Genomic DNA, 12,424 nt, shown 5'->3' with positions numbered 1-12,424 from the left:
TCTCCGTGTTGCCTTTTGCCTCTAGCTGTCCCCACCCCTGTTCCCCTTGCCACTGCTCTGCTCTCAACATGGTCTCTTCCTGCCCGTGCTGACCTGTTCTGCAACCCTCCTTTTCACCTGAATCCTTGCAGCCAAACTTGACATTGGGGTCACAGACGTGGGTCACTCCTTCACAGCTCTTCTCATCACTGGAGTCCATGCAGTCAGTGTCCCCATCGCAGCGCCACCGCAGGGGGATGCACAGTCCATCCAGCCGGCACTGGAACTCATCAGTGTGGCAACCGCCAGGGGGCCTTGTGGCTGCAGAGAGACAGGGGAGGGGACCAGGAGGGAGGTGGGTGCTCCAGGTCAGCCATCCTCATCTCTGCCTCCGCAGCCCCTCCTGCCATGCCCAGCTGGGGACTATGAGCTGGGGCAGCCCCCGAGAGGCCCAAGCCCTGCTGACACTCCTTGGAAACAACAACTCAGGATTAGAGTCAGGAGATGTTACACCTTTGAGGACCCCAGCAATCATCTCGTCTAATCTCCCCATTTCACACACGAGATCTCAAGTGGATAAGCAATCTGCTAGGCCAGAGATCAAACGCCTCCCACCTTAGCCTCTGTTTCAGTCATTCCACGAACATATACTGAGTGTCTACTGTGTGCCAGGCACTGGCCCAGGTGCCAGCAGTGAATAAGACAAAGTCCCTGCCCTCATGGAGCTTAGGTTCTAAAGGGGAAGACGCAACCCATAAATTCAGAACGTGATTGCAGGTGATGACAAATGCTATGGAGACATAGCCGGGTAGAGGCTGGAGAGGGCTGGGTGACATGCTAGATAAGACAACCGAGGCCTCTGACCAGGCGGCACTTGAGCAGAGGCCTGACGGAAGTGAGAGTGAGCCATGAGGCTGCCTGGAGGCACAGGCAGCAGCCACTGCACTGCCTCTGAGATGGGACTATGCTGGGTACAGGGGGCCGCACAGCCCCAGTATGGCGAAGGGGAGGGAAGCGTCTGGGGCAGGTCAGTGGTGGGAAGGGCCCCACAGGCCATGGGAGGGGCTTGGCATTAGTTCCAAGCCTGCGGGGAGCCAGTACAGGCTTGAGGTCAGGGCTGGGGCATGATCCGACTTAAGCCCGTCAGGATCACTCTGGCTGCCGGCTGTGGTCTGACTCAGGAGGCCAGGAAGGGAGCAGGAGCAGCCCCCGGGAGGCGCAGACCACTGGGTGCCGGGCTGAGCCCCACACGCATGCTGCTGCTGCATGCCCCACTCCTCCACTCTCCCTGCCACCGACACGGCTGACACTCATCTTGTCCCTGGACTTGCAGTAGCAGCCTTCCTCAGGAGCCCTGAGCCTCTTTCCGATCTAATTCTCTTCCAGGGCTGTCTTTCTAAAGCACCTCGTATGTCACATCACCCTCCAGCTTAGAAATCCTTCCAGTGTCCCCAGTGCCTCCCAAATCACACCTCTGTCTGCCTTTCACCTGCTGTTATAATCTGCCCCCTTTGGGGACACCCTCATTGGCCCCGCACAAGCCTTCCCCTTGGTCTGCCTGGCCCCGCCATCACCCTACAGAGGTGCCCAGTCTCACCCACTAAGTCTCCGGCCACCCCATCCTCCATTGGAAGACCCTCTGTCTTGTCCATTTACCTACAGACTAACCCCTCACCAGACCTCAGTTCAAATCCCACCTTCTCCAGAGTGGTCCCAGACCATTGCGGCGCACAGCCATAGCTAACAATCACTACCAATAGTGACGCCCCTGCCCCTCAGGAGCCAGGCCTCACAGATCTCATTTCATGGAGGGGGAAGCCCAGGCTCAGAGGAAGCAACTTGTCTGAGTTTTCCCAGCTCTTCGGGACGGGCAGGGAGCTCTTCTCTCCAGACCACACAGCGCCAGGGGCCCCTTCTCAGAACCCGATAGCACTATCACCTGTCCCCTTACCTAGCCTTCTCAGAGATGGCCCTGAGACTCAGGGACTGTTTCTGAGCCCCCTGCGACTTTCCTTGTCCTCTTCTCGGGGCTGGGCTCACTGTGGGTGATTGATGCTACTCAGCACTGTCCCCACTCATGTGGGAATGCACCTAACTCTACAAGGCAGGGGTAGTAGCTGGTGATCCATGGGTCAGATGAGGCCTGTGGAAGATTTTGGCCTGTAGTATTTTTTAAACTTCTAAAATCAGCTGCCAGTTGTGATGGGTTGAATTGTCTTCCCTAAAAAGATGTTGAAGGCCCAACACATAATACCTGTGAATGTGATCTTATTTGAAAATACTGTCTTTGCAGATGATCAACTTATAATGAGGTCATTAGGGTGGGCCCTAATCTGATATGACTGATGTCCTTATATAAAGGGGCCATTTGAACCCAGAGACAGACAAGCACACGGGGAAGACACCACGTAAAGATGAAGGCAGAGATTGGGGTGATGCATTTACAGGCCCGGGAACGTCAGAGACGGCCAGCAAGCCACCAGAGGCCAGGGGAGGCACAGGTCAGAAAGAACCAACCCTGAGACAATGTATTTCTATTGTTTGAGCCACTCAGTTTGTAGGACTTTTTTACAGCAGCCCTAGGAAACTAATGCTCTAGTGTTAAAAATTTGGTAGATTTCACATAAAAATCTGCATTTCTGACTCTTTTTGAAGCCAGGGCCACCCTGGGTTTGCATTCCTCCATGGTAACAACAGGCCAGAGCTAAGAAGCCAATACCCCTTGAGAGAGCCTGTGCCCTCCAGGAAACTCAGCCCCCACTGCCCTGCAGCTGGGCACCTGAGGCCTGGGCACTGGGGACCTCGCAGAGCCAGCCCCTCTTTCTTCTGGTCCCTGTGCTCATTCATCCCTGCCCGTAGCATCCTTTTCTCAAGCTACTATTTACCAAACACAGGCCCTGTGGTAAGCATTTTTCGTGCATGATCTCACCAAACCCCCGCATCAATGTCGTGATGTTGGTGCTATTATTACCCCACTTTGCAGACAAAACTCACAGAGGCCCATGTAGATTAAGCAACTTGCTCAAGGCCACCCAGATAATAAGTTGCAGAGCTGAAGCTCGAACCCAAGGTCACCCAACAGCAAAGCCCATGATCTTAACAGTGTGCAGCAATGATTTGTTGCCAGTCTCATTCTCCCATAGGACCGGACGCTCCTGCAGGATAAGAGCCATGTCTAGGATATCTCTGGTTCCCAGATGGTGGCCGACACACAGTGGGGCAGAAGGCTGGACGGACGGGCTGGGTGCCCAATGCAGCGGCTGTGGTCGAATCCCCGCCCTGAGGGCCCCTGGTGCCCACCCTGGTTGGTGCAGTTGGCATGCGTCTCGTCGCTGTAGTCCCCGCAGTCATTGTCCCCATCGCAGGTCCAGTGCTCGGGGATGCAGCGCCCGCTGTTGCACTTGAACTGGGTGCTAGAGCAGGAGTGGCTGCAGCCGGCCTCGTCACTGTTGTCCCCACAGTCATTGTCTAGGGGGAGGGAAGAAGGGGAGAGGCAGAGAGGGAGTTGGCAGAGCAGCCTTCTCTGTGACCCCAGCTTGGGCCCCCCCATTCCCATCCTCGGCCCACCCCAACCCCCCCCCACTGAGAAAATAACAAACAGAAAAGACACAGAAACTGCATAGACTGCAGCATGCACCATGGCCCGCGTGGTAGGGCAGGGAGAGGGGGGCTGGGCTCCAGGAGGGCCCCTCCCTGAGCCTCGGAAAGGCTGGGGGTAGGGGACAGGAAAAGTTCCTTTCCTCTTTTGGTAGGTGTGGGAACAGAGGTCTGCTTGCTTTGGGGGCAAGGCCGAGATTTCTGTAGTTTTGGAGGGAGAGAGGGAGGTGGAATGTAGGTGAGGCCTCTTGCTGGGGTGGGAAGGGCTTTATCAGGCCCCTGCCCTGAGCTGGGCGTTGCTGGGCACCATGCTCTGGGCGCCGGGCTCGCAGGGGCCTCGCCTGCAGCTGGGAAGCTCGGGGGCCACTTGGGACAGGAGGCCTCTGATGCTGGCTGACTGAACGTCCTACTTTCTAGGCTGTGGGGTGTGGCTCCTGGACTTTCCTCCCCATTTATGGGACACGTGGTTAAAATTGGGGTTTGGGCTGCGTTTCTGCCTCTTTCCAGCTGGATTTGCTCCTCTCCTCACTGCTTCATCCTGGCCTTCCTGTGGCCACCTGTCTGTCCTCTCCTTTCCTCTGAGCGGTCCCCTCTGCCCTCTCTCTGCTTCTTTCCCGTCCACTGTTGTCTTTCTCCCTCTCTTTTTTCTCTCTCTCCCTCCTCTCTGTTGCTTTTTCTTCACATCCTAGTAGCTCTGGTGCAAGGGCCTGGGGTCCTGGGAGGCGGCTGAGGCCAGCTGGGGCTCTGGGGTGATGGTGCATGTGCTTCTATGCACTGACCGGCAGGCTCAGGACAGGTCTTTTCATCAGAGCCGTCCCCACAATCCTTCTCTGAAACACAGAAACCGCCGGGGCAACCATTGGCACGCGAGACACAGCACAGATGAGGGGCAACGTGGCGCTGCCCCAACACATCCTCTCCACGTGAGCCGGGGCTGGGGCCACTGGGCAGCACGTCACGACACAACACAGATGCAACAGGCCCGAGACAGCACACACACAGCGGTCACTTGCCCGCACATCTACATGCATGGTGGTCCCTGCGGCTCAAGGCTGACGTCACCTGGTCCATGGCTGACTGCCAAGTGGGCTCCCGAGCCTGAAGCCCGGAGCCTGAGGGGTGCACCAAGGACTCCAGGAGTTGGGGTTTGCAGGGCGAAGGGAGCCAGGCCCGGCCTCTCCTGGCTCTGCCCCTCTGGCCCTGCTTGTTCATCTCACCCCGGCCCCGAGCCCTGCCTGGGGTGGGAACAGCACCAACAGGGCATGGACAGGGTTTCTCCTCAGTCCATCTTGGTTCCCCCACAGCATTTCTGGCTCCTCTTTTCTCCCAGCCAACCCCGCAGGGCTTCAGCAAGTCTAAAGCCCGTCCCTTCCCTGCCGGGGCCTGGCTGCAGCTCTAGCTGTCCTGGGAATCGGGGCAGGTGAAGGGGGGCAAGCTCTTACCATTGTCACACCGCCAGTTGATGTTGATGCATCTGCCATTGTTGCAGGTAAACTGAGTCAGGGGGAAGCAGGTGGGATAGGCTGTGAGGGAGAAAGAGTAGCTGAGGAGGGCCCTCAAGATGACACAGCACCGCAGCACTGAGTAGGTGGGGGCAGGGGCTCACCCAGGCCAGCAGCCCTCAGCCCAGCCCGGCGGTGCCTCAGCCGGAACCTCCGCTTATCCGTCCCTGCTGGTCACCAGACACAGGCCCTGTACCAAGTGCTCACTGAGCCCCCACATCAATGCTGGGATGTTGGTGCTATCATCATCCCTATTTTGCAGACAAAACTCACAGAGCCCACCGGTATTAAGTAACCTGCTCAAGACCACCCAGGCACTAAGCTGTAGGGTGTCTCCAGCCCCCCAGGGCATGTTCTCATGGGCTTCCCCTCCCCGGCCCAGCCTAGCCTCCACTGTCTCCCTTACCACAGGAGGCTGACTCGTCAGAGCGGTCCCCACAGTCGTCATCCAGGTCGCACGTCCAGGAGATGGGGATGCAGCGGCCACTGGCACAGGAGAACTGGTTGGGTGGGCAGGTGCGAGCTGGGGGATGGGAAGAGTGTGAGTGCTCAGCGTCCCACCCTCCCTTCATTTCCTTCTCTCCCTGTTACTCTCTGCCTTTTGAGACCCTTATTCCCAAGGGTCCAAAGCCATTTCTCTCACGGAATTTCAAAACCACCCACGTGGTCTCCCATCAATGCTCTACCCCACCTCTTGAGGGGTCTCTGATGTTGGTGTCTTCCCGGGAGATGCACCCTGCCTCGCCCCTCACCTCCCATCTGGGGCCTGCTCCACCCCCTCCTCCTGCGCAGGGCTCCGTCCCCTCTGCCCTGGGCTCTTTTCTTTCTTTCCCCTGAGACCCCTCTGTCTTCCCAAGCCTGGCTCCCCCAGCCGCCCTGCCTCCTAGACTGTGGGTGCCCTGTGTCCCAGCCCCCAGGCCACACCTGAACAAGTGGCATTGGACTCATCCTCGCTGTTCCCGCAGTCGTTATCGCCATCACAGAGCCAGCGGTTGGGGATGCACCGGTTGTTCTCGCACTTGAATCGGTCCGAGGGGCAGGTGTGCTGATCTGGGGAGGGGAGAGGTCAGCGGTCAGCGAGAGGGCGGGGCCCCCAGCTCTCCGCCCGCCCAGGGACCGGCACTGCCAGAGCCGAGCTGCCCCGCAGGCCTGCTGGCCACCAGGGAGGGGCAGGTGACTCACGGCAGAGGGCTGGGGCCTCGTCACTGTTGTCCAGGCAGTCGTTGTCTCCGTCACACTTCCAGCGCTCCTGGATGCAGCGGCTGTTGGCACAGGCGAACTCGCCCGGCTGGCACTGGGGTGGGGGCACGTAGGATGGGTTCGCTGTGGGCACCACAGGAGTGTGAGGCGGAAAGTCAGACCCGGGTCCTGGGACAGGTGCTAAGTCCCCGTACTACTTTTGTTTGTTTTACTAATTTTTAATAATACAAGGTAATTTTTTCTAGTATATAATTCTTCATAAGCAAATTGGATGGAAACTGCAATTTGTTCTTTCTCAAGCAACAACGTGATGTTTACTTAATATTTCTGCACTTCAATGTGGCCTGAGAGTAAAACAGCTTCCCAGAGAGCCTAGGGAGAGCCCCCCATACATTTGTCACTCCCCAGCAGGCCTCTCCCCACCCCTCCCTGCCTTTTCCATGAACAACTGCCCCTTGGAAGTCACCTCTGAGGTCCCCAGTGCCCTTCCCTGGTCCCTGGACTTTTTCTTTCATAGCTGCATCAACTCCGCCAGCAGGAGGGAAGACGGGCCCCAGAACTCTGCAGGCTCCACCCCTCCTGTCCCCAACTCTGAGGCTCAACATCACTATCTGCCATCAGCAGTAAAATCACTACGTCCTTTGTCAGTGTTCACATTGCTAACCTAAAGAAGCCCAGGCCTCCTGCGTCAGCCCTGTCCCCAGACCCTTCAGCCGTGCACGTCCCTGTCTGACCCGTCCCTCACCCTCTCTGATCTCTGAAACTTCCCAAGGGTCCCACGGATGGCTATCTTCTCTCCTTACCCCGTGGACCACTGGCCTGGAGGGTGGTCTGTCCTCTGTGCTCCTCTCTACTGCTCCTGGCTGTCCCCCACCTCCTTTCTAAAACGTCCGTGTTGGCTTTCACATTATTAGACTATACCAGCCTCCACTCTACAGAGCTCCCAGGCCACTCCCTGTCATCTGTCAGGGTTTTTAGCTCCTGGCTCAGTGCTTTCTCCCAAATCACTCCTGGTTCAATTCAGACGATCCTCCCACTACGCTGGCCCCTCAGTGCCTTAACCCTCCTGCGCCAGTGTGCGCGCCTGACCTCACCACTCACTCTCGGCCGTATGCTGTACCTCCACTGACCCCTTTTCACTTCTGGGATCCTGTCGTAAGGAAACCATCCAGAAAATGGGAAGGCATGAAGATGTGAGAAACAGCAGAGGGCGTGACTGAGAAACGGCTCTGGGCCAGACTTCCTGCGTTCAAATCCCTGCTCTAACTTTGGGCCTTAATTTCTTTATCTGTAAAATGGCGATAATAAAACCACAGGGATGTTTCAAGGAGCAAATAAGTTGCTGTACAGACAATGCTTATAACAGTGCCGGGCACATAGCCTGTGCTCAACAAATGTGGGCTGTGATTGTAACAAAAAACTGCAAACAACCCAAGCATCCAACAGTAGAGAAATGGTTGAGTAAATTACGGGACGTTTACTAAATGAAATATATTTTAGACATTAAAAATGCTGCTTATGTATTCATGACATACGGTCAAGTGACAAAGGCAGGAAACAGAACAGCGTGTGCACCAGGATTCCGTTTATGTAAAAGTAAATGCATAGAGAAATGTCTGGGAGGATGGTCCCCAAAATGGTAACGGCAGTTATCTACGGGTGTTGGAATTTGGGGTGATTTGTACTTTCTCCTTTTTACTTATTTTTACAATGAAACGAGCATGACCCACTTTTATAAAAAAAATAAGGCTATTTAAAATAATGCAATAATAACACAGAAAATTTTGTGACATTGGAGCTAGAAGGGCATGGGGTGGCTCACACACGTATGATGACAGCTGTGTGGAAAACAACAATGGCGTTCAATGTACCACAACGCTAACAGTAGAGGGGTGTGCGTTGGTGGGATTCGGGTTTTTTCTCCTCTCTAATTTCTGGTATTTTGAACTACTGTCATTTTACTTTAACAGTGAGGAAATAAAGTTAAAAGAACTGGAGAATACTTTCCTCCTTCCATAGCTGTCCTGTTCCTCACCCAGTTTCCCCTAATCTCCGTGCCCTCCCAAATCCCCTCTCCTCTCTCAGGCCCCCTGAAGCCCCTCCCAGCCCACAGAGCCTTCCTCACCCCTATCCCTGGCTTCCTCTTGGTGCCCACAGCTCCCCTCTTTGGCTCCCTCATTTCTGGCTGGGCCTCTGCAGCCTCCCCTGCCCCCTCTGTGGTGTCCTCCTGCTGGGGTCTATTCCCCCCACTCCCACCCAACTGGGCCCCTCGTACCTAAGCAAGTGACACCGTCTGCATCCAACACCTGGTCCTCAGCACAGGCACACTGGCGGCTCCCAGGGGTGGCCAGGCATAGGCTGCTGCAGCCACCATTGTTCACTCGGCATTTGTTGGTCCCAACTTTGGGGGAGGGGCCGCAGGGGAGGGGAGGAGGAAGGAGAGGACAGGGCATGGATTGTAACAGGGTCAGGAAAGGGAAGACAGGGTGTAGGGGACAGGGGAGGAGACACATTAAAGTGAGGAGACAGAAAGAGGAAATATTAAGAGGAAGAAGAGCATGTTGAAGAAGAGGAGATACAGGCATGGGGCAGGAAGGGAAATGGGGAACAGAGTGTCAAACTGTCAAACTGACTTCCCTTCTCAAGAGTCTCAAAAATCAGAGTCGAGGATCCCTGGGAAGAGCCTTCACCCTAGAGGGGCCTCAAATCCCAGCCTAGGTCCCAGGCCTCCCATCCAGGTGCCCCCTGCCCCCAGCCCCAGCCCCAAGGGGGTACCTTGCTGCTGCTGGGCATCATACATGCGGATCTCAAAGATGGGGGGCCGCTCGCTGCGCAGAAGTGTCACAGTGGGAGGTGCACCTCCCACACCTCGTTCCAAGCGGTAGACACTGCCGCTCCGGTACTCAGTCCAGAAGAGGTAGTTGCCGTGGTGACACAGGCCAAAGGCGTGGTTCAGCTCAGGACCCTCGTACACAATCTAGGAACAGAGGGGATGGTACTAAGGAGTTGGGAGGCCATCGAGGGGGCCCGAGGGAGGCCCAGGAGATGATTATTTTGTATATTCATTAGTCTGTGTCCTGAGCATGGGTCTTGTTTCCCCCATTAGCCTGGGAGCCCCCTAAGGTGATGGCTTTGCTCACAGTGAGATGCTGGGTTCAGGGGAACAGGGGATCCAGCAAGGCTGCTGGTGGTGAGGTTGTCCACACTGTCCTCTCTCGGGCTCATTCGTATTCATTCACATTCCCCAACACACATACACACACACAACTGAGCGGACAGCCAGAAATCATCGATTCAGTTCTTCATCCAACATTTATCAGGATCTACTAAGGGCCGAGCTGTGGCAGGCACTGAGATGAAAAAGACATGGCCTCTGCCCTCGCGCTGCTCACTGTCTCATGGAGGGCACTCACGGGCAAACCTGGGTGGAAGAAGTCTGGAGACAGCATCCCAGAGGAGGTGGCACCTGAGTCATTTGCCAGGGCAAGAGGAGCTGGGATGGACATTCCAGGCAGGAAGAACTGCCCGAGCAATGGCACAGAGGGCAGATGCTCTATGATACGTGCTAGGAATTACAAGCTGTCTAGCATTGCTTGCCCGAAGAGTGTTGGGATGTAGGGAGCAGGGGAGAAATGAGACCACAGAGGGAGTCAGAGGCCATATGATGAAGGGCCTTATACACCATCAAAGGGCTTGGTCCCCACACTCAGATGTGCACACAACTCACAAGGCACATAACCACCCAAAGGAACAGGCATACATAGGCCATCCCCAGGCATCTCACACTTGCACAGAGCACAGACACACACCAAGGTGTGCTATGTATGTATGTGTGTACACATGCAGAGGTGCACATGATGTGAGTACAGAGATGTGCACATGGGTGGTCCAAGCCACAGACACGGAGAGACACAGATACACACTAATAGAGGCAATCCTTAGACAAACAACGTAATACATAAGATACACAAGCACACAAATGGACACAAATATGGACACACAGGTAAACACACTTGAACCACACAGGCCTGGACACACACAGATACCCACATACTCACACAGAGCCTCATCCACACACAAACGTGGCCTAGCAACACACACAGGCATACGTCTGCCCACCTTCCGGTCTGTGCCATTGAGCAGTATGGTCTCAATGCGGTCATAGAAGGCGTCCACCCAGTAGAGGCGCCCAGCTGGGATGTCCAGGCTTAACCCATTGGGCCAAAGCACTGTCTTGGAGGTGACAAAGATGTCTCGGTGTGAGCCATCCATCCAGGCCCTCTCCAGCCGCCCTCGCCGACTGTCCTTAGGGTCTTCCTCCCAGTCTGTCCAGTACATCCACCTGTGGGCAGCAACTGGTCAACACCACGTGGGCCGCCCCTGTCATCAGTAGCCTCCCTTGTGATCCCTGTCCTTGGGTCCTGTCCCGGAGACCCTCACAGGGGTCTTCCTGCCCTGCTCATCTCTGGACCACACATTTCATTCATTCATTCATTCCTCTATTCAACAAATATTTGTTGAGTTCCTACTATAAGCTGGGCACAGTTTTTGCACTCAGTGACACAGTGGAGACCAAGTCAGCTAAGGTCCCTGCTGCCATGGAGCTCCCATCCCACAAGAATTAAGTCAATCAAGAAGGTCACATGGGACAGTGACAAAAGCCAGGAAGGAAAAGAAATAGGGGGACGAGGAGGAGAGTGACCGGGGCAGGTGAGGCAACGGGGAAGGCCTCTCTGAGATCCGATTGCAGGCAAGAAGCCGAATGCAAACGTTTGGGCGCTCCAGGCAGAGGAACCCCAAGAGCAAAAGCCCAGAGGCAGGAGCTGGGGTGGGGGCAGAGGTAGGGACAGAACAACTTCCAAGTGTGGAAAGTGAGGTGCAGATGAGGTCACACAAGCCCCAAGCAGACCCCACAGGGATGTGCAGGCCTGATGAGAACATGGGTCTCATTCTAAGGGTCAGGGGAGCTGGTGAAGGCTCTGAGCTGGGAGTTGCAGCAACAGATTTATCTTTATGTGTTTAAGGCATCACTCCTGTTGCCCTGAAGATGGGGACACCTCCTCCCCTTTCAGCCTCTGAGTCCTGTCATGTCCCACCTCAGCTGCCCTCCACAGATGCCTCTCTGTCTCATCCCCCAGTTCTCTGAGGCCCACACACTCCCTGGCTCCTCCCACCCCCATCCCAGGGAGGACTCACCCATTGAGTGGATCCACCACAATAGCCCTGGGGTGTGTCATTTTGCCCTCTATTAAGGTCTTGCGGGTCTGAGCAGCTTTCTCCAGCCTGGCCACGCTGATGGTCTTCTTGGGCCCATCATCCGTCCAGTACAGATTGTCCCCCATCCAGTCCACAGCCACACCCTCCACATTGTGGATGCCTGTGGGGTGAAGGGCCCATGATGGACAGCCTCAGAGGAAGCTCAAAACTGCTGCCTCCAACCCTGCAGTGTGCATGCACCCTTGAGCAGCCTGGTCTAGGTGGGAGCACAGGGAGCCTCTGATGCCCTAGATGGGAGGGTGAGGATGGGACAGGAGGCTGGAAGAAGGAGCAGGGAAGGCCACTGTGTCTCCACATTGTGCTGAGGCACAGTCTCTCAAAACTGTATATGGCAGCCGGTAAACTACGTGGCTGGTGTGGACTCCCATGTAAGGGCACGTCTGGCCCGTGTGTGAGCGGAGACCTGAAGCAACGTGCACATGGCTCTGGGCACAAGTGTGACATCATGTTCTAGAGCTAAAAATCCTGAATTAACAAAATGAATAAATTAGGAAGTGATTTTTCACTTAGCCAAAGGCTTCATCTCAAGTGTCCTTTAAATAGCAGTTCCCTGATATAGGGAACCCCAATCTTTTCCTGATGAGGAGTTACTTTTGATTTCCCCAAAGTCTTATGATATAATTGCTGACTGCTGAGGTTCTCTGGGCTGCAGTGGGGGGTGTGGGAACAGGGCAAAGGTGGTAACTGGCATCAGCTGGATTGACCAGGGAGGGGGCCTGATCTCAGGGCCCAAGTGCGGGTTTGGGGCAGAACTCATAGAGCCCAGGATCCTCCACGCAGATATTTGGAAGACAATGCACTGTGGACCTGCCCAAGCAGCCCAGAGGGAAAACCTGCATTCGATTCATAAAACATAATTTTCTCAGGAC

At 55.5% G+C, this 12,424-nt stretch overlaps 1 protein-coding gene across 1 annotated transcript in view; it reads right to left on the bottom strand.

Moving 5' to 3' along the window:
* LRP1 (low density lipoprotein receptor-related protein 1) overlaps window positions 1–12,424 on the bottom strand; it is a 76,492-nt gene that overhangs the window by 36,424 nt on the left and 27,644 nt on the right. The window contains exons 12-21 of the mRNA XM_012651950.1: window positions 11,475–11,655; window positions 10,398–10,620; window positions 9,054–9,255; window positions 8,554–8,679; window positions 6,261–6,401; window positions 6,003–6,128; window positions 5,485–5,601; window positions 5,019–5,099; window positions 3,280–3,447; window positions 118–300 (exon numbers count right to left, since the gene is read on the bottom strand). Of these exons, the coding sequence (XP_012507404.1) occupies window positions 118–300; window positions 3,280–3,447; window positions 5,019–5,099; window positions 5,485–5,601; window positions 6,003–6,128; window positions 6,261–6,401; window positions 8,554–8,679; window positions 9,054–9,255; window positions 10,398–10,620; window positions 11,475–11,655 (1,548 nt within the window). The remainder of the gene's footprint in view (window positions 1–117; window positions 301–3,279; window positions 3,448–5,018; window positions 5,100–5,484; window positions 5,602–6,002; window positions 6,129–6,260; window positions 6,402–8,553; window positions 8,680–9,053; window positions 9,256–10,397; window positions 10,621–11,474; window positions 11,656–12,424) is intronic.

This window comes from Propithecus coquereli, unplaced genomic scaffold, assembly GCF_000956105.1.
Source record: "Propithecus coquereli isolate 6110/MARCELLA unplaced genomic scaffold, Pcoq_1.0 Scaffold111, whole genome shotgun sequence".
Taxonomy (NCBI): domain Eukaryota; kingdom Metazoa; phylum Chordata; class Mammalia; order Primates; family Indriidae; genus Propithecus; species Propithecus coquereli.
Note: the sequence above shows the minus strand (reverse complement) of the source record. Positions and strands in the feature narration are given on the sequence as shown.